The sequence below is a fragment of the Peromyscus leucopus genome, chromosome 22, assembly GCF_004664715.2.
Source record: "Peromyscus leucopus breed LL Stock chromosome 22, UCI_PerLeu_2.1, whole genome shotgun sequence".
NCBI classification, from domain to species: domain Eukaryota; kingdom Metazoa; phylum Chordata; class Mammalia; order Rodentia; family Cricetidae; genus Peromyscus; species Peromyscus leucopus.
The window spans coordinates 1,845,675-1,864,414 of record NC_051081.1 but is presented as its reverse complement, the minus strand read 5'-3'; the positions used below and the strand labels follow the sequence as shown (position 1 = coordinate 1,864,414).

The window sequence follows — 18,740 nt, the reverse complement described above, 5'->3', positions numbered from 1 at the left end:
ACCTCAGCTCCTGATGCTGGAGTGATGTGTCTCCATGAGCACACAGAGCCTTCCTCTGGGGACACTTAGATCTCAGCCTGGTTCTGAACCCCCAAATGAGACTGCTCCCTCCTCTGCCTACAAGCCTCTGCACACCCAACAATATATGTCAGAAGTGACCAAGGCCAGTTCTTTGACCCCAGCACTTGGGATGCAGAGGCAGGAGGATCTCTTGAGTTCGAGGCCAGCCTGGTCTACAGAGCGAGTTCCAGGACAGCCAGGGCTACACAGAGAAACCCTGTCTCAAATAAGTAAATATGTAGGCTTCCATTCCAGCTCTAGCCAGTTGGAGGCAGGAGAATCTGGTTCCAGGCCACAGAACACAGGGCAGAGAGGATGTCCCAGGGGAGATGACCTGGCCTGGGCTGGGCCGCAGATAACAGGAGCTCACAGTCCTTGGCCTGAGGGGATTAAGAGATAGGGAGAGATAAGGAGAGATAGAGATGATGGAAGCCTCCACAGGGTAGGCTTCCTGCCAGCCTCTCCCAGAGAATGTCACCTCAGGCTGGCATGTAATTCTCAGGGTTTGACCCAAACTTCACCGATGGCCACTGGCGGGAGGGCGGGACCCGGCAGAGACAGCCTGGATTAACGGCTCTGAGTGGCTGTTTAGCCGCTGGTTGGTCAGGCCCAGAGTGATTTCTGTTCCCGTCCTTTCATTAACCAAGTCCCCAGCCACCCCAGAGGCCTCAATTTGCTGACAAGGTCTCCCGTAACCCAGGTTGGCCTCAGACTCCCCCTGTAGCCCAGGAATTCCCGATCCTCCTGCCTGGACCCCCCCGTGTGCTGGGACGAAGGCCCAAGGCTTCATACAAGCTGGGACAACTCTGCATCTATCGAGCTACGGCCCTAACCTCGGCTTATGTTATTTTACAGACAGAGTCTCATGGACCCCAGGCTGGCCTGGGACTCTCTCATAACCAAGACAGACCTCGAACTCCTGACCCCACGTCAAATGCTCAGCTTCCGGCAGCCTCTGGAGCTGACTGACCCAGCAGCAATGGGCTGTTCCTGGGTTTCTGGCCCTCTTGATTTCCCGTGCCCTGACTCTCTACCCCACCCCCTCCCCTGTGCCTCCCCGGTTGGAGAAGTCACCAGGAAACCATGGTCCAGGGGCAGAAAACTGAGGGTCAGTGAGGGCATTGGGGAGCCATGGCCGGTTTGAGAGCAGGGCCTTCTGGGTCCAGGATCAAAGCTGGACCCCCACCCCAGGATGCGGGATCTCCTGCCGTGAGAGACAATGCCACATAAAGAGCCCAACAGAGGGAGGAGATGATTCCATCTAAACTCATGAATGGAAGGGATTTGTGCCCCCGGAGAGGCTTTGGAATCGGGCAAAGGTCAAAAGAGACCAGTTAAGAGGAAGGCTAGCAGGAAGGATTCATCCCCTGGACCCTCCGGGGCAGGACACATGGGCTGGGAGTCCAAGCAGACCCTGACAGCCTTTGATGTCCTCAAGCGTCCGGCAGCCTTGGACGCCAAGCCCACGCTCGCATCCACGGGGCATCGGATGTCCCTGTGGCTGGGGTCCAGCCTCAGGCTGTGGGGGCCAGCTTTGATGTAGTGGGGACCAGATCTGCTGACAGGCAGGGGGGAGGCGATTTCCAAGTCTGTGATAATGTTCTGAGTTCTGAGGGTGGCTGGAGAGGAAGGTCAGGGGTCAGGGCAAGTCAACAGGCCTCAGTTTCCCTCACTGCTCCATAGGGAAGAGGGCAGTCTCTCGGGAACAAAGAGTCCTGGGGCTTGGTCTGGCAACATGTGTCTTTAAATTTTAACTGCATTCATTCATTTATTTCATATTGGTTTTTCGAGACAGGGTTTCTCTGTGCAGCCCTGGCTGTCCTGGATCTCACTCTGTAGCCCAGGCTGGCCTCGAACTCACAGAGATCCTCCTGCCTCTGCCTCCCGAGTGCTGGGATTAAAGGCGGGCACCACCGCCGCCCAGCTACCCAACCCTAACTTAAGGATCCCCTGGGACTGCTTCACCTCCCTGGAGGGCTCAGAACCTCCAGTCAGTGAGTTTGGGTGAGTCACTAGCACCTGCCACCAAGCCATGCAAGTGTGTGTGTCTGTGTGGGCCACAGAGACATGGCGTAACCACCATGTGTCTAATGAGTCACCTACATTGTGATTAGTCCAGTGTTACACCATCATAGGACTTGTGGTTCAGTTCACTGCAGTGTGGAAGGATGGAGCACAAGACCCCCAGTGCATGGTGGGAAGACCTTGACCACGCCCCCAGACCCCTCACTGGGGATTCTGGGCAGGGCTCCACCCTGACCACGCCCCCAGCCCTCACTGGGGATTCTAGGTGGGGCTCCACCTGACCACGCCCCCAGCCCTCACTGGGGATTCTAGGCGGGGCTCCACCCTGACCACGCCCCCAGCCCTCACTGGGGATTCTAGGCGGGGCTCCACCCTGACCACGCCCCCAGCCCTTAGTGTGACTATCAGGTACCAAACTGGAAGCAATATGTGTTTTTTGCTTTGAAACCACTGAGCCATATCTTCGGGCATTCCTGTCTTTTAAAAAAAAGATTGACTTATTACTTTATGAGTGCCTGTATGTATGTGCTTGCTCATGCCCAGGAAGGTCAAAAGAGACATACTCTGGGACTGGAATTACAGATGGTTTTATTTATTTATTTATTTATTTATTTATTTATTTATTTATTTATGTTTTTCGAGACAGGGTTTCTCTGTGTAGCTTTGCGCCTTTCCTGGAACTCGCTTTGTAGCCCAGGCTGGGCTCGAACTCACAGAGATCCTCCTGCCTCTGCCTCCCAGGTGCTGGGATTAAAGGCATGCACCACCACCGCCCGGCTGCAGATGATTTTTTAGCAGACAAGCGGGTGCTGGGAATCGGACCCACGTCCTCTGCAAGAGAAACAGGCATCTCAACCACCGAGCCAACCCTCCAATCTTCTTCAGTTTCTCTTTGACTGTGGAAGTTATGAAAGACCAGAGTGACAATCACTTTTGGCAACTGAGGTATTTTCTATTCAAATAATGGAGATCAAATACAAGTCCTTGGGGTCCTCCTCAAGCCCCTTTGCCAGCTGAGTCATCTCACCAGCCACAGCTGTCCTTCAAAATGCCATTGTATGGCGATGCTCGCCGCCCAGCCTCCATCCCAGGTCCAGGTGTCCAGCCTGTTAGCCTGCTATGGTTCCATGGACCCCTTGTTCAGAGGGCAAAATCAAGGCTGCGTGGGCGGGAAAATCAGCGACCCCAGGGACCTCCTCCCAGCCCTCCGTGTATAAAGCATACCTTCACGTGTTTATTTTGTTGTGTAGAGGGCACTGCGCATGTCACCGCCCACGGTGGAGCTCAGAGGACAGCCTGCGGGAATGGGTTCTCTCTCTCCTCCCGCCCCCCCTCATGTGCACTGGCGTTTTGCCTACACGTATGTGTGTGAGGGGATGGGAACCCTGAACCTGGAGTCACAGACGGTTGTGAGCGGCCATGTGGGTGATGGGAATTGAACCCAGGTCCTCTGGAAGAGCAGCCAGGGCTCTTAACCGCTGAGCCATCTCTCCAGCTCATTTTATTTATCTAGTTATCCATTCATTCATTTATTTATTTTTTTCCCCCGGTTCCACTTTCCACCTTGTGAGTTCGGAACTCAGGTTGTCCACTAGGTGGCAATCTCCTCCAAGTGCGGTGCCATCTCATCAGCCCTTTTCTTTTTTTCAGTGTGCTAAGAGTAAGTACACCAGCCGGGCAGCGGTGGCGCTCGCCCTCAATCCCAGCACTCGAGGTCAGAGCTAGGCGGATCTCTGTGAGTTCGAGGACAGCCTGGGCTACAGAGCGAGGTCCAGGACAGGCACCAAAACAACGCAGAGAAACCCTGTCTCTGGGGGAAAAAAAGAGTGAGTACACCTTGCCCTACTGCAGGGGGTTGCCTCTTTGGAATTTAACTCCTTCCTCGGAAAGCTACTGAGAACGTCTCTCTTCGGAGGACCCCGTGCTCATCCACACTCCGGTCCCGCGTCAGCATGGGGACGACTTGCCCTTTAAGGAGCTCCGCCCCCTAGCGAGCAGCCAATCGCCTCCGATTGGTCCCGAGCGCGTCCAAGCGCAGCCGAACTTGACGCACCCGCCCGCAACCTGCCCGACGCGCCTCCCACGCGGCTCCGCAGCTTCTCAGCCAATCACCGCCGGGCGCGCCGAGCCCAATCTGCATGACCCCGCCCCTCGTGGAGTTCTTGGCCAATTGGAGCGCTGTGCTTGGCCTCATTAGCATATGGGCGGGGCCGCCGCGGGCGCTTGGTTGGAGCGTCGCCGCATCCCAGGTCCCGGGAAAGTTTTTTCGGAGGTGAAAAGAGCCGGGAAGTCGGGGCCTGCGCGGGGCGGGGGCTGCGGGGCGCGGGGCGCGGCCTCCGGGACTCGATCTCGCAACAAAGGATCGCGGGGCCGCCCGCCCGAGGACCTCCCTGCCCCAGGATCCGCCTCCTCCTCCCCCGGGCGCCCTGGGCACCGTCCTGGGGTTCCCATCGGGGTGGCGGGCGGGACCCCCCTGACCTCTGCCGCCCTCCGTTCCAGGTCCCGCCCAGAGAGGCCATGTCCCACGGCCCCCGGCAGCCAGGCGGGGCCACCGCGTGAGTGCGCCTCTCCCAGCCTGTCCCCCTCCCTGGGTACCCCTGGACATGCTCCGTCCCCATCCTCGGGAACCCCTACACATGCCAAGTCCTCACCCCGGCTACCCCCTAGACACGCCCCGTCTGCACCCCCCAGACCCCTGGACATACCTGTCCCCACCCCCGGGGACTGGAACTGGACATGCCCTGTCCCCAACTCAGGGTACTCCAGACATGGCCTGTGTCAACCCCGAGTGCTCCTGGACATGCCTGCCCCCACCCTCCCGTACCTCTGAGGGTGCCCTGTCGTTCCCCTGGGTGCCCCTGTTGTGGGAACCGTGGTCTGGGGCTATCCCTGCCCCTTAGCTGCCTTATCCCCACTCCGGGGACCCCTGCCACTGTCCGGAGATTTCTGGCTCTAGGGTCTGGACTCGCCCCAGAATTGCTAGGGCACCCTGTGGTCTCCCTCACTACCTCCTCCTGCTCCCAGGCTTCCGGACGGCCCCACACCCACCCCGTCCCCAGCTTGAAATCCTTGGGCTGTCCCACAGTGGCCTACGGTGACTCTCAAACGCTGGGTCCCCACTGCTCCCTTTTCCCGGGCTCAAGTGCGCCTCCACACCCTTCCGTGGTCTCCAGCCCCCAGAGGTGAACGCGTGGGTCTGAGGGGATGCCTCTGGCGTGGGGCGTGACCCTGGTTTCCCATGTCCCCAAGGCCTACGGGGAGCAAGACTCCGGGCCAGCACGGGGCCTTCGTAGTGACCGTCAAACAGGAGCGCGGCGAGGGCGCCCGCGCCGGAGAGAAGGGGTCCCAGGAGGAGGAGGTGAGTCACCCCGAGAGCCCCGCCCCGGCGTCACACCCCTGCCAGGTCCACACCGTAGAGAACCCTCCCACTGCCTGGCGAGAGGCCCCGCCCCGCCCTAGCCTGTCCAGGCCTCCAGCGCCACCCCGCAGGCTCAGTCTTGCCCCAGGACCCCCTCTTTGGACTCTCCAGAGTTCTGACCCTTGACCTGCAGCCCTGTCCCTGAGCTAGACTCCCCCCACGCGGCCCAGGGCCATGGCCCACATAGCTCCGGGCCCCTCCAAGGACACAGTCCCTCCTACAGCCCGTGAAGAAGAGAGGCTGGCCGAAAGGCAAGAAGAGAAAGAAGGTTCTCCCCAATGGGCCCAAGGCCCCCGTCACCGGCTACGTCCGCTTCCTCAACGAGCGTCGGGAGCAGATTCGCACCCGCCACCCGGACCTGCCTTTTCCGGAGATCACCAAGATGCTGGGCGCCGAGTGGAGCAAGCTGCAGCCGGCAGAGAAGCAGGTGGGGACCGAGGAGGTGGGGGGGCAGACAAGAGGGTCCCCGGGGCTCTGGGCCAGCAGCCAGGCAAGCCCCACGGGCGAGCCTCGGGTCCAGTGAGAGACCCTGCCTCGGAGAACCAGGGGGAGAGTGAGTGATGGACAAGGGCCTGCATGCGCGTGCGCACAAACACACACCTGTACAAATCGCACAAATGTGGAACACAAGCCACACACCAGCCTGCGCCTGTTGGGTGTGGACGTTCCGGGGGGCAGAAAGGGTGAAGGAGAAAATGCCAGACATCGGTCAGGCCTGGCGAAGGCATGTTCTCTAAGGGACTGAGGGAAGGTGGGAACTCCGGACGTTTAGTACAGGGGGAGGCAGGGTCCTGGCCCTGGCCACCCGCCTTCCTTGGGGCCGGCCCTAGTCTGTGGGTGCTGCCCCCCTCCCAGCGGTACCTGGACGAGGCGGAAAAGGAGAAACAGCAATACTTGAAGGAACTGTGGGCGTACCAGCAGTCGGAGGCCTACAAGGTCTGCACAGAGAAGATCCAAGAAAACAAAATTAAAAAAGGTGCGTGGGCCCTGGCCTTCCATGGGGCGCCAAGCACAGAAGTTTACCTGGTGTCAAGACGGAGTCACCAGTGTTGGCCCTGGCCTGGGAGGATGGGAGGGAGACTCCGTGCAGCCCTGGCTGACTGACCCGCCCCCTCTCTCCATCAGAGGACTCCGGCTCTGGGCTCATGAACACGCTCCTGAATGGGCACAAGGTAAGGGTCTCTCTGGCCAGGAGGACGTGGGGGAGAAGGCGTGGACACACACATAATCAACAGAAGTTTTTTCATTTAAGAGAGGGCCTCAGGTAGCCCAGGCTAGCCATGAACTCACTGTGTGCCTGAGGATGGCCTTGAACCCCCATCTTTCTGCCTCGACTTTTCCAGTTCAGGATGACAGGCACAGTGTGCGTGTCAGAGCTTTGTGCTGGGCAAGCGCTCTATTCACTGAGCGTCAGCCCTTCTTGTGGTTGACTGTTGCTGAGCTGGGCATGACGGCGGCACACGGCACACACCTAAGCTCCCAACATGTGCAAGCTTGTGGTAGGAGGGTGGCGGCAGGTTTGAGGCCGGCCTGGAAGTAAGAGCTGGGCGGTGGTGACGCACGCCTTTAATCCCAGCACTTGGGAGGCAGAGGCAGGAGGATCTCTGAGTTCGAGGCCAGCCTGGGCTACAGAGTGAGTTCCAGGACAGCCAGGGCTACACAGAGAAACCCTGTCTCAAGAAAAAAGAAAAAAGAACCGTAAAGATGAAGGGAAGAAAAGCAAATCACAGGAATAAATCTGTGCACAGAGTGCTCCTCTGGTCTGTAGAAAGCCCTGGCTTCAGCCCAGTGTGGCTCAGGGTTCAGAGCACTGGCTACCCCTGCAGAGGACTGGGGTTCGATTCTGAGCACCTACATAGACACAGCCCCTGTAATTCCAGCTCTGGGGGAATCTGCCGCCCTCTTCTGGCCTCTGTGGGTACTGCATGCATATGGCACACACAGAACACACACACACACACACGCACACACACAGACACACACACACAGAGACACACACACACAGACACACACACACACACACACACACACACAAATAAAAACAAATGAAAGGCTGCACTACCCGAGAGTGGCCCAGACCCCCCCCCAGTTCCAGAGACGTGGGTCCCCACCAAACTCATTGCCATGTCCCAGGGTGTGGACTGTGATGGCTTTTCCACATTCGACGTTCCCATCTTCACTGAAGAGTTTTTGGACCAAAACAAAGGTGAGATTTTGGCAGGTGCTGGTGCCTAAGCTGGAAGAAGTGGAGATGGGGTCAGGCTGGAGGGGGATGGGGTCAGGGCTGTAGACGTGGGACTGCATGGTGTAGGGCTGTGACGAGGGAGCATATAGTCGGGCTCAGGGCTGTGGGGGGGATGCATGGGGTCAGCTGGAGGTGGATGCCAGGTCAGGCTGGGGGGATGCAGGTAAGGGCCTGGGGGGGATGGCGGTCAGGGCGTGAGGGGATGGAGGTCTAGGGCTGTTGGGGGATGGGGAGGGGCTGGAGGGAACTGCATGGGGTCAGGGCTGAGAGGGATGTCATTAGTGGGCTCAGGCTCGGAGGGGGATTGGGGTCAGGGCTTGGAGGATGCATGGGTCAGGGGCTGGAGGGCATGTGGGTCAGGCTGGAGGGGAGGATAGGGCCAGTTATATTTGGGGTGGACGAGAACGGGTTCAAGAGCGACCGCATGGACTCTGGTAGGGGGCAGCGCTGGATCCAGTGATGGGTGGAGATGGTTGTGTCAGGGCACTTGCGTGGTGGTTGTAGCGCCTCCCGGGTGACCTGCGCGGTTGGCCCCGGGAACAGCACTCCTGCGCTCTGACTCCCGTCCCGCAGCCCTCGGCGACGGGATAAGTTGCGGCGCCTGCCGGAAGATGAAACATGCTCCAATACCCCCTACGCAGGAGCCATTCCGAAGACTCTGGTGCAATCGACCACGCCGCAAGCACGCTATGCCATGAAGCAGCGCACGGGCGTCTGGAGCAGAGCTGGCATGTTAGGCGGAGCGGCGCACGTGGCGCTTGCCAAGCAAGCAACGCAGGAGAGGCAGACGCTCACCGCCAGCTTCGCCCCTCCCTGCCGCGTGCCCGGTGACGCTCTGGCTTCCGCCCATCAGCCTCGTCCTTCTTTGGGCTCAGCCGTGCTGATTCCCCGGGCCCCGCCACCTTTTGCCTCGGCTCCCCCCACTATTTGAGAGGCTCAGCCGTGTTCACATGTCTTTTTCACATGCTTTGGGCCTCCTCCTTTCCAGCGCGCGGTCCCTGTCCGCATCTAGCCTTCTTGCCCCTGTTGCCACAGCTCCGACCTTCTTTGAGGACTCAGCCTGTTGTTTATTTCCCCTCTCAGGCTCTCCCGCCATCTGCCTCGGCCCCGCCACAGGCCCGCCCTTAAGCCTGTTTGCGGCCTCGCGACCCGTTCTTTCCACAAACACGGGCCCCGCCCCCACCCTCCACGTCCACGTCCACATTCTTCCCTGTGGCCCCGCCCCCTTACGTGCCCTGGCCAACCCCGCCCCCAGGCTTGACCCGTGACCCTGCCAGGGCATCCGGGTGACGCCGACGCTCGGGGACTGGACTTCTACATGGCTGCCTTGCGCTCGCACGGACCATGAGCCTCTTGGGAACCCCCTTGCCGCAGCACGAGAGAGCTGATCGCGCGCGTCCAGAGTCAGAGTCCTGGGCGGGTGGCCAGTGGCGGGAGCAGGGGCCGGAAATGTGGGGCGTGTGGCGCGGGCGGGGCCGGAGGTGGTGTGTGGCCGGGGCGGGCCCCGGAGTGTGGGGGGGGCCGGGGCCGAGGCTCGCACTGGTGTGGGGTGTGGCCCGGGGCGGCCAGGGTGTTGGGCGTGTGGCCGAGGCCCGCCGGGGCGTTGTGTGAGGGCGGGGCGGATCCCGGAAGGTGGGGGCGAGTTGGTTCGGCTCTCGCGGCGCGTATGGTGGGCGGACGGCTGTGGCTGCGGCCGGCTTGCGTGGTGCGCGTCGCAGTCGGCTGGGGGTGGTGGCCGGGGGCGGGGGTGCACTCGGCATCCGGCTCTCGCCGGCTACTCCCTCAACCCTCGTGCCTGATCCCTCGATCCCACGAGCGACGACACCCTTTGGTTATTACGACGGCATCTTGGGACCGGCACTAGCGCCCTCCGCCCCAACCACCTAGTTAGGAAGCTTGGGGTCCCTAGTACAGCCGGGGGCCCGCGCCGTGTCTGTGACCTTGGGAATCTGTCTCAGGAACCTAAGTAACCCTACCAGGTGGTCGAATCCTTCACAGGCCATCCGCTTTGTAGCTATCGAACTCCTAGGTCCCAGGCTCTGCCTCGTCTTGGGAGGGAACGGAGACACCCCACCCCGGTGCTGAGCACGACTCCAGGGCGCTCGCCGCAGGGCCCAGGGACCCACTGCGCAGGCGCGGGGTGCCAGGTCGGCCAGGGGGGGCTGCAGTACAACCCCCACCCCGGCGCCTCCCACCGCCCAATCCGGACTTTTCAATAAATGTAAATGAAAACAAGTGGGGTTTGCACGCAATTGGTTTTCGTGGCTTGGGGGCGCGGGCCCGGCCTTCTCCTGATTCTCCCGCTGCGGTGGCCCCGCCAGCCTTTCTACCTCTGGCCGAGGGTCTCAGGTCCTTCGCTATCCTGTTACCAGGTGGGGAAACTGAGTCCGGGCTGGGCTGGGGTCTCCCATCCACCTGCGCGTCCCTCCTGAGGCCACTCGGTTCATCCAGCCCAGTTTCCAGACGGTGCAGTCACCTCCTGGGGAATGTCACTGCCTGAGCCCTTGGGAAACAGCGCCTCACGGGGTCCTCCAGCGTCCGCTCTGTCTAGCTCTAACCTCCCAGAGCGAGCCCTGCCTGCACCAGGTCTGCAGCCTCCGGCACCGTCATCCACGTCAGGTCCAAGGAGTCACCTGACCGGGACACTTCCGGTCACAGAGGTCACACCGTGGCTTTTTATGCCTGGCTCACTCTCTGAGCACCGTGACACTGTGGGGCACGTTCTCTTCGCGGCTGAGTAATACTCCAGTGTGTCCCTGGACTGTCCCTGTGCCCCAGGCTGTGGTGAGTCACCCGGGGAGGCCAGCCTGGGCCTGCTTCCCGGTTGACCATGCATTCGACTATTCAGCTGTTGGATGTCGCGGGGAACCGTCTCGGATAACTCCGGCTCGTCTGGGGAAGAGTCTGGCGGGGAGGGCTCTCTTTAATTAATGAGATAGTGAGAGTGTCTTCAAAAGCTTGCACAGCTCAACACACACATGCACTGCCATGAATTGTGCCCCCCCATGTGGTCCAGCCCTCACCCCAGAACCTCCAGGCATGACCGTATTAGGAATCAGGGTGAGGGTGGGTGTAATCAACTCCGATGAGGTCATGTAGGGGCAGAGCGGGCACTGGCCAAGAGAGAGTGTTCTTTCGAGAAAAGGAAAGTTGACACAGGCCTAGGACCGCGCTGTGTGACAGACGGAGGCGGAGACAGAACAGCAGGCCAGGACAGACAGGGACAGCCAGAGTCGGGAAGGCCTCCCGGAGCTTGGGAGGAGGGGGGTACCAACGCCAGACCTCCACTTAAGAACTGGGGTGGGCCAGGCGGTGGTGGCGCACACCTTTAACCCCCCGCACTCAGGAGGCAGAGGCAGGCGGATCTCTGTGAGTTCGAGGCCAGCCTGGGCTACAAAGCGAGTTCCAGGAAAGGCGCAAAGCTACGCAGAGAAACCCTGTGTCAAAACAAACAAACAAACAAACAAAAATAATAATAAAGAACTGAGATGGTGGGCTGTAGAGATGGCTCAGCGTTAAGAGCACTGGCTGCTCTTCCAGAGGTCCTGAGTTCAATTCCCAACACCCACATGGTGGCTCACAACCGTCTGTGATGAGATCTGGCGCCCTCTTCTGGCCTGCAGGGACACATGCAGACAGAGCACTGTATATATAATAAATAAATAAATCTTAAAAAAGAAATAATAAAGAACTGAGGTGATGGTGATGGCGCACGTCTTTAATCCCAGCACTCCAGAGATAGAGCCAGGCAGATCTCTGTGAGTTCGAGGCCAGCCTGGGCTACAGAGTGAGTTCCAGGACAGCCAGGGCTACACAGAGAAACCCTGACTGGAAAAGCAAACAAACCAAAACAAAGAAAAAAACAAACTAATGAGCAAACAAAAGAACTGAAGGAGAATTAATTAGTTCTGAGTTTTGTTTTGTGACAAGGTCTCCTCATGTAGCCCAGGCTAGCCTGGAATGCATTGTGTAGGAAGGATGAACTTAAATTCCTGATCCTCGTAGCTCCACCTCCTCCGGGCTTGGGGTGTCCCATGCCTAGTTTCTCTCTCTCTCTCTCTCTCCCCCTCCCTCTCCCTCCTCCCTCTCCCCCTCTCCTCCCCCTCCCCCTCTCCCCCTCCCTCTCTCCCTCCCTCTCCCCCCTCTCCCCCACCTCCTTTGTGGCACTCTGTCCTGAGAACCTAGGAGACTCACACAGCCCCAGCTGTCTACCCCCCCCCCCGCCCTGCACTCCCTAGACCTGGCTCAGGTCTATGCCATCACATTCCTGGGTCTCCATCCAGAACTGGGGAGGTCGAGGCAGGAGGATCAGGTGGAGTTCCATGCCTCTGCGCTACACTGAGACTCTGTCTCAAAAACAACACTTCTTAGAGGAGAGGTTCGGAGGCACGGGGGGGCGGGCAGCAGGTGGTCTTTGGATAAACAGGTGAGGAAGAACTCACTGGAAGCTCCGGGGACAGAGTCCCAGCGGAGGCCGCAGCTTGTGCTAGGGCCCTGGGCGGGCAAGGAGGAAAGCACGCGTGGCTGAGCCGAGGAGGAAGCGGGAGTGGACAGGCAGGGCGGGGGGGGGGGGGGAGGCCGGGGGCGGGGCTCCCCAGGACGCCGGGACTGCGCACAGCACCCGGAGCCGGGGTGGGGGTGTGGGGTGTGGGGGGGGCTCCCCTTGCTGTTCGCGGGTCCCCGGGGAGCTGCGCGGCTGCTCCCGGCGCGGTTTCACCTTCCCCCTGGCGGCTCGGGTTCCCGGATCCGCTTACGCCCGGCTCAGCTGTCGCCGGCCCAGGGCGGGAGGCGCAAGACGCGCCGGACCCCGCGCGCCATGGACAGCGCTGCGCCCCGCGAGCCCGGGGCCACCGAGCCCCCCGCCCGCGCGCGCCCGCGCCTGGTGTTCCGCACGCAGCTGGCGCACGGCAGCCCCACCGGCAGGATCGAGGGCTTCACCAACGTCCGCGAGCTCTACGCCAAGATCGCCGAGGCCTTCGGCATCGCGCCCACCGAGGTGAGGGCAGACCCCGGGCCCCACCCGGGACCCGTGTGCATGCCACGCGAAAAACCCGACGAGACCGTGGGAGTGGGGTTCCCACATCCGCCGAGGGCCCGACCCAGGCGTCAGGACGCCCCTGTGGCTGGTGGGTGGGAGTCAATCAGCTCAGTGGGTAGGGTGCTTGTGGCTCAGTAGGTAGAGTGCTTGTGGCTCGGTAGGTAGAGTGCTTGTGGCTCGGTAGGTAGAGTGCTTGTGGCTCAGTTGGTAGGGTGCTTGTGGCTCAGTTGGTAGGGTGCTTGTGGCTCAGTGGGTAGGGTGCTTGTGGCTCAGTAGGTAGAGTGCTTGTGGCTCAGTGGGTAGGGTGCTTGTGGCTCGGTGGTAGATGGATAGAGTGCAGGATAAACCATGTGTAGTGGTGTAAGGCCTGTAACCACAGCACTGGGAAGGTGGAGGCAGGAGGGTTGGGATTCCAGGTCAGGCATCCTCAGCTACATGGTAAACTAGAGGGTCAGCCTGGGCTACAAGAGACCCTGTCTCAAAAAACATGACTTTTGATTTCTTGAATTTAATTCCCTGTATTACATTTCTCTGCTGTTGTTCTTTTCTTCCTTCCTTTTTTTTTTTTTTTAAATTTTGTTTCTCTGAGACAAGGTCTCATCCTGTAGCCCTGGCTGTCCTGGATCTCGCTCTGTAGCTCAGGCTGGCCTCGAACTCACAGAGATCCTCCTGCCTCTGTCTCCCGAGTGCTGGGATTGAAGGCGTACCCCGCTACTTAGTGTGTTTTTAATTTATCATATGTGGGGACACCAGAGCTCACAGCGGAGGCCGGGGAACAGCTTGGGGGTCGGTTCTCTCCTCCACCACGCAGGTCGTGGAGATCGGCCATCTTGCCGCCTCCCATTCCTTTGTTTGTTTCATTAGGAGAAGCGCTCACTTCGTAGCCCAGGCTGGCCTGGAACGCGCCCTGTAACCCAAGCTGGCTTCTAGCTCGCAGCATCCCCTTGCCTCAGCTCCCCAGCTTCTGGGGTTGCATTGGTGAACCAGGATGCTTAGACTTTTTTATTTGGGGGGAGTCTGAGACTGTGAGTCATCCTCCTGCCTCAGCCTCCTGTTCACAGGTGGGCAGTGGGGGCCTCGGCTGTCCCGCGCGGGGCTCAGGTGCCGCTGGCCCCCGGGGGCGCCCGCAGAGACCGTGCCCCTCCGAAGGGTGCGCACAGGGTGGTCCCCCGTGACCGATTCTGGGTCCCTCTCCTGTCCGGACAGATCCTGTTTTGCACCCTCAATAGTCACAAAGTGGACATGCAGAAGTTGCTGGGGGGGCAGATCGGGCTGGAAGACTTCATCTTTGCGCACGTGCGTGGAGAGACCAAAGAGGTGGAGGTCACCAAGACGGAGGACGCTCTGGGTCTGACCATCACGGACAACGGGGCGGGATACGCCTTCATCAAGGTACCTGCGTGTGTGGTGACGGGGGGAGACGCTGGGACCCCAGGGAGGGCGGCCCGGGCGTCCCCACCAGCGACCGATTCCCCGCAGAGAATCAAGGAGGGCAGCATCATCAACAGGATCGAGGCGGTGTGTGTGGGCGACAGCATCGAGGCCATCAACGACCACTCCATCGTGGGCTGCCGACACTACGAGGTGGCCAAGATGCTGCGCGAGCTGCCCAAGTCCCAGCCCTTCACCCTGCGCCTGGTGCAGCCGCGGAGAGCCTTCGGTGAGGACGCTGCTCCCGGCGTGCTCCGGGCGGCCAGAGGCAGGGCATGGTTTTCTAAGACAGCCTCATAGCCCAGGTTACCCTCAGAGAGAGGCCTTGCTCCTTGTCAGGAGCCGCGCAGGGTGGGACAGCCACGGAAGTTCCCGATGTCACTCAGGTTCACTGGGGAAAAAGACTGACACCCTGGGGATTCTGGGCGGGGCTCCACCCTGACCACGCCCCCTAGTCCTTCCACAGCCCTCAGGAGACTGAGGCAGGCAAGCCCTGAGTTCGAGGTCAGCCTGGGCTATAGAGCAAGCCCCTGTTTGTAAGAGAGCACGGAAATCAGTCCACACGAAACGGAGCCGCCCGTCTCTGCTTTGTCCCCAGATATGATCGGCCAGAGGAGCAGGAGCAGCAAGTGTCCTGTGGAAGCCAAAGTGAGCAGCGGGAGGGAGACGCTGCGTCTGCGCGCCGGGGGCCCCGCCACGGTGGAGGAGGCGGTGAGGAGCTCGGGGCCACTGAGTCACACACCTGGAGGTGTCCCACGATGGCGCGACCACAGTTCGCGCCCTGTGGAGCCCAGAGTGCTGGTGGCGGCCCAGGACAGTCATCCCAGAACCGGGGAGGGTGAGGCAGGGGGATGGCCAGCCTGAGCTTCAGAGCCTCAGTTTCCCACCCGTGCGATGGGTTCGGGTTGGAGGACGGACAGCAGGAGCGGCTCCCGGTGCCAGGGTTCCAGGGTGCCGCCTGCTCCTGACTCAGTCATAAAATGGAGCTTTTTACGTCGTGACGTCTTGCCTGGGGTGTGTGTGTGTCTCTGTGCGTGTGTGCGCGCGCGTGCGTGTGTGCCTGTGTGTGTCAGTGAGAGTGTGCGCGTGCGTGCGTGAGTGTGTACGTGCGTGTGGAGGGCCGAGGACGCCTGGGATCCAGTTATCCCCTCCTCCTTTACGGGGTCCTGGGGCTGAACCGAGGTCCGAATGTCTCCGCACAGAACGCCCAGAGAGTTCTGTGTGTGAATTTCTCTGGATGTGGGCGTCCGTGTGTTTTCACACGTGTCCAAGTGTGTCTGAGGGGCGCCCATCACCCCTGGTCCCCTCCACCCACACCTCCTCCTCCGCTCACCTCTTTAATGACTCGGGATTTGCTTCAGGGCCCCACGGCTGCCACTGAAGAACGAATCGCCCTCCCCGTCACCTGTCCGTCACTCCTGGGGGCGGGGCCTGCCGCCCGTCACTCACCTGTCCGTCACTCCCGGGGGCGGGGCCTGCCGCCCGTCACTCACCTGTCCGTCACTCCCGGGGCCGGGGCCTGCCGCCGTCACTCACCTGTCCGTCACTCCTGGGGGGGGCCGCCCAGCCCCTCCCCGTCACTCACCTGTCTGTCACCCCGGGGGGCGGGGCCTGCCGCCCGTCACTCACCTGTCTGTCACCCCGGGGGCGGGGCCTGCCGCCCGTCACTCACTGTCTGTCACCCCGGGGGCGGGGCCTGCCGCCCGTCACTCACTGTCACCCCGGGGGGCGGGGCCTGCCGCCCGTCACTCGCCTGTCCGTCACTCCCGGGGGCGGGGCCTGCCGCCCGTCACTCACCCGTCCGCTCTCCGGTCCGCAGCCCAGCGACGTGGAGGCGGCGGCGGCGCGCAGGGTGGACGACCTGCTGGAGAGCTACATGGGCATCCGGGACCCCGAGCTGGGTAAGCGGCGCGGGTAAGCGCAGGGCCCGGGGCGGGCGGGCGCGCGCGCGCGAGCTCACGGTCGCCCGTCCATCCCGCCCCTCGTGCGTCCGTCTGTCTGTCGGTCCCGCAGCGGCCGCGGTGGTGGAGACGGCGCGGAGCTCGGCGGGGGCCCAGGCCTTCGCGCGCGGCCTGGACGCGGTTCTGGGCGAGTTCGCCTTCCCGGACGAGTTCGTGGTGGAGGTGTGGGCGGCCATCGGCGACGCCTGTGGCTAGCGTGTGCGGGGGTCCGCAGCCCCGGGGCCAGCCCCCTGCCGCAGCGCCGCTCCAGGACGCAGGACAGCCCCGGGGCCCGGCCCGGCTCCGGGACCCAGGCCCACCCCCAGGCCCAGCCCGGCTCTAGAACCAGACCCAGTTCCGCAACCCAGGCCAGGTCCGAGGCCCAGCCCGAGGCCCAGCCGGACCCCGGAGCCCAGTTCAAGCCCGTGGCCGGGCCCAGCTCTAGAATCGCCCAGTCCAGTTCTGTAACCCAGGCCCACCCTGAGGCCCAGCCCGGTTCTGGAACCCAAGTCAGCTCTGAGGCCCAGCCGGAATCCCAGCCCGGTTCTGGAGCCCAGGTCGTCTCTGAGGTCCAGACAGACTGTAGAACCCAGTCTAGTCCTGGGACGCGGCCTGGTCCTGGAACCCAAGGCAACCCTGAATTTCAGGTTGGCTCTAGAACGCAGGGCAGCCCTGAGGCTGAGCCCTGTTCTAGAACCCGCCCTGAATCTGCACTACAGCCTAGCCCTAGAACCCAGGCTGGCTCTGAGGCTAGACCCAGTTCTAGAGCCCAGGGTAGTTCGGAAGCCCACACCAGGCCGGAGACCAAACCCAGACCTGGAACCCAGGGCGGCTCTCAGGTCACATTCTGTCCTGAGAGCAGGCCCGCTTCTAGAACACATGCAGGCTGTGGGGGTGAGCTCGGTTCTAGAACCCAGAGCCACCCAGACAGGGAGCCTGGCTCCGGAGCCCAGCCGGGGCTGAGGTCCGGCCCCAGTGCTGGAGCCCAGGTCACGGCTGAGCCTCCGCCGGCCCCCAGAACCCCGCCAGGTCCCGCCCCGCGGCCCCACTCCAGAACCCCGCCAGGTCCTGCCCCGCGGCCACACTCCAGAACCCCGCCAGGTCCTGCCCCGCGGCCACACTCCAGAACCCAGACCAACGTTGAGGCGCAGCCAGGCTCAGCGCGCCCCCCCAGCTCCGAGACCGTCACCCCCGGGGCCCGGCCCGTGGCAGGCGTTTGGAGTGGCTCTGGACCCCGGGCCGGGTCCACCTCCGTCCCTCTGTCCCCAGCAGGCCGCGCTGCCGCAGGCTCCAGCCTCAGACCCCAGCCCCGCTCCCCAGCCCCGCCCCCCAGCGCCTCCCCGCACCCTGCACCCCACGCTGGCCTCAGTGACGAGTCTGACCCTGAGGCCCAGCCGAGGGCCGGGGCACCGGGGCCCCACTCCCAATCGCCCCCCACTTCCGAAGCGAGGCCCGGCTCACCCGGAGGAAGGCACGCGGGCTCCGGGACACGGTCCGACTCGGGGACCCAGACAGACGGCCACGCCTGGCCCGGCTGCGGAGCCCCGTCCAGTCCCGAGGGCGGGCCGGGCGAGGGCTCCCGAAAGCGGCCCCTGGTGCCCGCCGGAGCCGGCCGTGACCCCCGGCTCGACACAGGACGGCCGCTCGGTCCGGCGCCCACTTGGCCTCGAGAACCCAGTCCATCCCTCCGGCTCCGGCACGCGCCGAAGCCCAGGCTAGCCCTGCCCTCAGGGCCAGAGCCCGGTCAGGCCCCAGCCCCAGCGGCCAGTCCAGCTCTAGAGACGGAGACGCCCGCCACCCACAGACCCCGGGCCTCGAGCCCAGAACGCAGCCTGACCCCCCGGCCAGACCTCGGTCTCCGAGCCCACCCCCCCCAAGAGCCTCCCGCCCTGCTCTGAGCAAGTTCCCCGGGGCTCAAGATGGCAGCCAGGCCACAGCCGGCCCCAGGCCAGGTCCCCCAGCCTCCCACCCGGCCCCAGGTCACAAGGCCCCCCCACCCCCCAGAAGCCAGCCCTTTCACCCAAGCCCCAGCTGGGACCCCAGAAGTCCACGGCCCCCACCATCCGGGTCACCTAGCCCCGCCCCCGGGCCCTTCCCCCACCAGGGGTAAGCTGCCTCATCCCCCGGGCTCTGGTGACCGTGGCCACCGCTGGCCTGGTGACCTCATCCCGGCAGGAGGGCAGGACGGTGGAAACTGAGGCTTGAGTTTCAGGAGCCTGGCTGGGAACCCCGAGTAGGAGGATCCGACCGACCGACCGGGGCAGGCGTGGGGGGCGGGGGGCGCCCTGGGGCCCGCGCAGTGAATAAAGGAGCCCTGAGCCCTCACTCAGAGTGGTTTGCATGGGTCCACGATGCTGCGCTGAGCGCCTGCTGTATACCTCGCATGCCCCATCAGCCGCCTGGTCAACCATTTATTGAGCGAGTGCCTTGGGGGAGGGAGGCTGGTAAACAAACACCCGAGTCAGCTGGAGAGGTTGGTGACTCTGGCCCTGGCTTGGGGACCCGACGGACGCTTCCAACACCCAAGGTCGAGGACCCGGGAGCCAGGTGTCCCGGATCCAGGCTCTGGCAAGGTTGGGGACG

At 62.5% G+C, this 18,740-nt stretch overlaps 3 protein-coding genes across 3 annotated transcripts; all 3 read left to right on the top strand.

Annotated features, from left to right (window-relative positions):
* The first annotated feature begins 3,999 nt into the window (after positions 1-3,999).
* Positions 4,000-7,771, top strand: Hmg20b (high mobility group 20B). Its single transcript, XM_028862960.2, has 7 exons — positions 4,000-4,357; positions 4,585-4,640; positions 5,335-5,443; positions 5,727-5,930; positions 6,359-6,479; positions 6,629-6,675; positions 7,637-7,771. Exons 1-7 carry the CDS (start codon positions 4,286-4,288, stop codon positions 7,736-7,738), a joined length of 711 nt encoding a protein of 236 aa, XP_028718793.1. The 5' UTR covers positions 4,000-4,285; the 3' UTR covers positions 7,739-7,771.
* A 4,632-nt stretch (positions 7,772-12,403) lies between these two features.
* Gipc3 (GIPC PDZ domain containing family member 3) lies at positions 12,404-16,457 on the top strand. Its single transcript, XM_028862971.2, has 6 exons — positions 12,404-12,744; positions 13,993-14,178; positions 14,266-14,446; positions 14,816-14,928; positions 16,037-16,118; positions 16,231-16,457. The coding sequence occupies exons 1-6, from the start codon at positions 12,565-12,567 to the stop codon at positions 16,371-16,373; spliced, it is 885 nt and encodes a 294-aa protein (XP_028718804.1). The 5' UTR covers positions 12,404-12,564; the 3' UTR covers positions 16,374-16,457.
* Positions 16,458-17,036: 579 nt separating this feature from the next.
* Positions 17,037-18,055, top strand: LOC114688365 (translation initiation factor IF-2-like). The gene is made up of 2 exons (XM_028862958.1): positions 17,037-17,051; positions 17,147-18,055. The coding sequence occupies exons 1-2, from the start codon at positions 17,037-17,039 to the stop codon at positions 18,053-18,055; spliced, it is 924 nt and encodes a 307-aa protein (XP_028718791.1).
* Positions 18,056-18,740: the final 685 nt, after the last annotated feature.

Bases quoted from the DNA above. Each gene is read 5' to 3' on its own strand.
- Hmg20b (XM_028862960.2), top strand. From the start codon at position 4,286: ATGGGCGGGGCCGCCGCGGGCGCTTGGTTGGAGCGTCGCCGCATCCCA. The intron at 4,358-4,584 runs GTGAAAAGAGCC...CCTCCGTTCCAG, and splicing joins CCGGGAAAGTTTTTTCGGAG to GTCCCGCCCAGAGAGGCCAT. The intron at 5,931-6,358 runs GTGGGGACCGAG...CCCCCCTCCCAG, and splicing joins TGCAGCCGGCAGAGAAGCAG to CGGTACCTGGACGAGGCGGA.
- Gipc3 (XM_028862971.2), top strand. From the start codon at position 12,565: ATGGACAGCGCTGCGCCCCGCGAGCCCGGGGCCACCGAGCCCCCCGCC. The intron at 12,745-13,992 runs GTGAGGGCAGAC...CTGTCCGGACAG, and splicing joins TCGGCATCGCGCCCACCGAG to ATCCTGTTTTGCACCCTCAA. The intron at 14,179-14,265 runs GTACCTGCGTGT...GATTCCCCGCAG, and splicing joins CGGGATACGCCTTCATCAAG to AGAATCAAGGAGGGCAGCAT.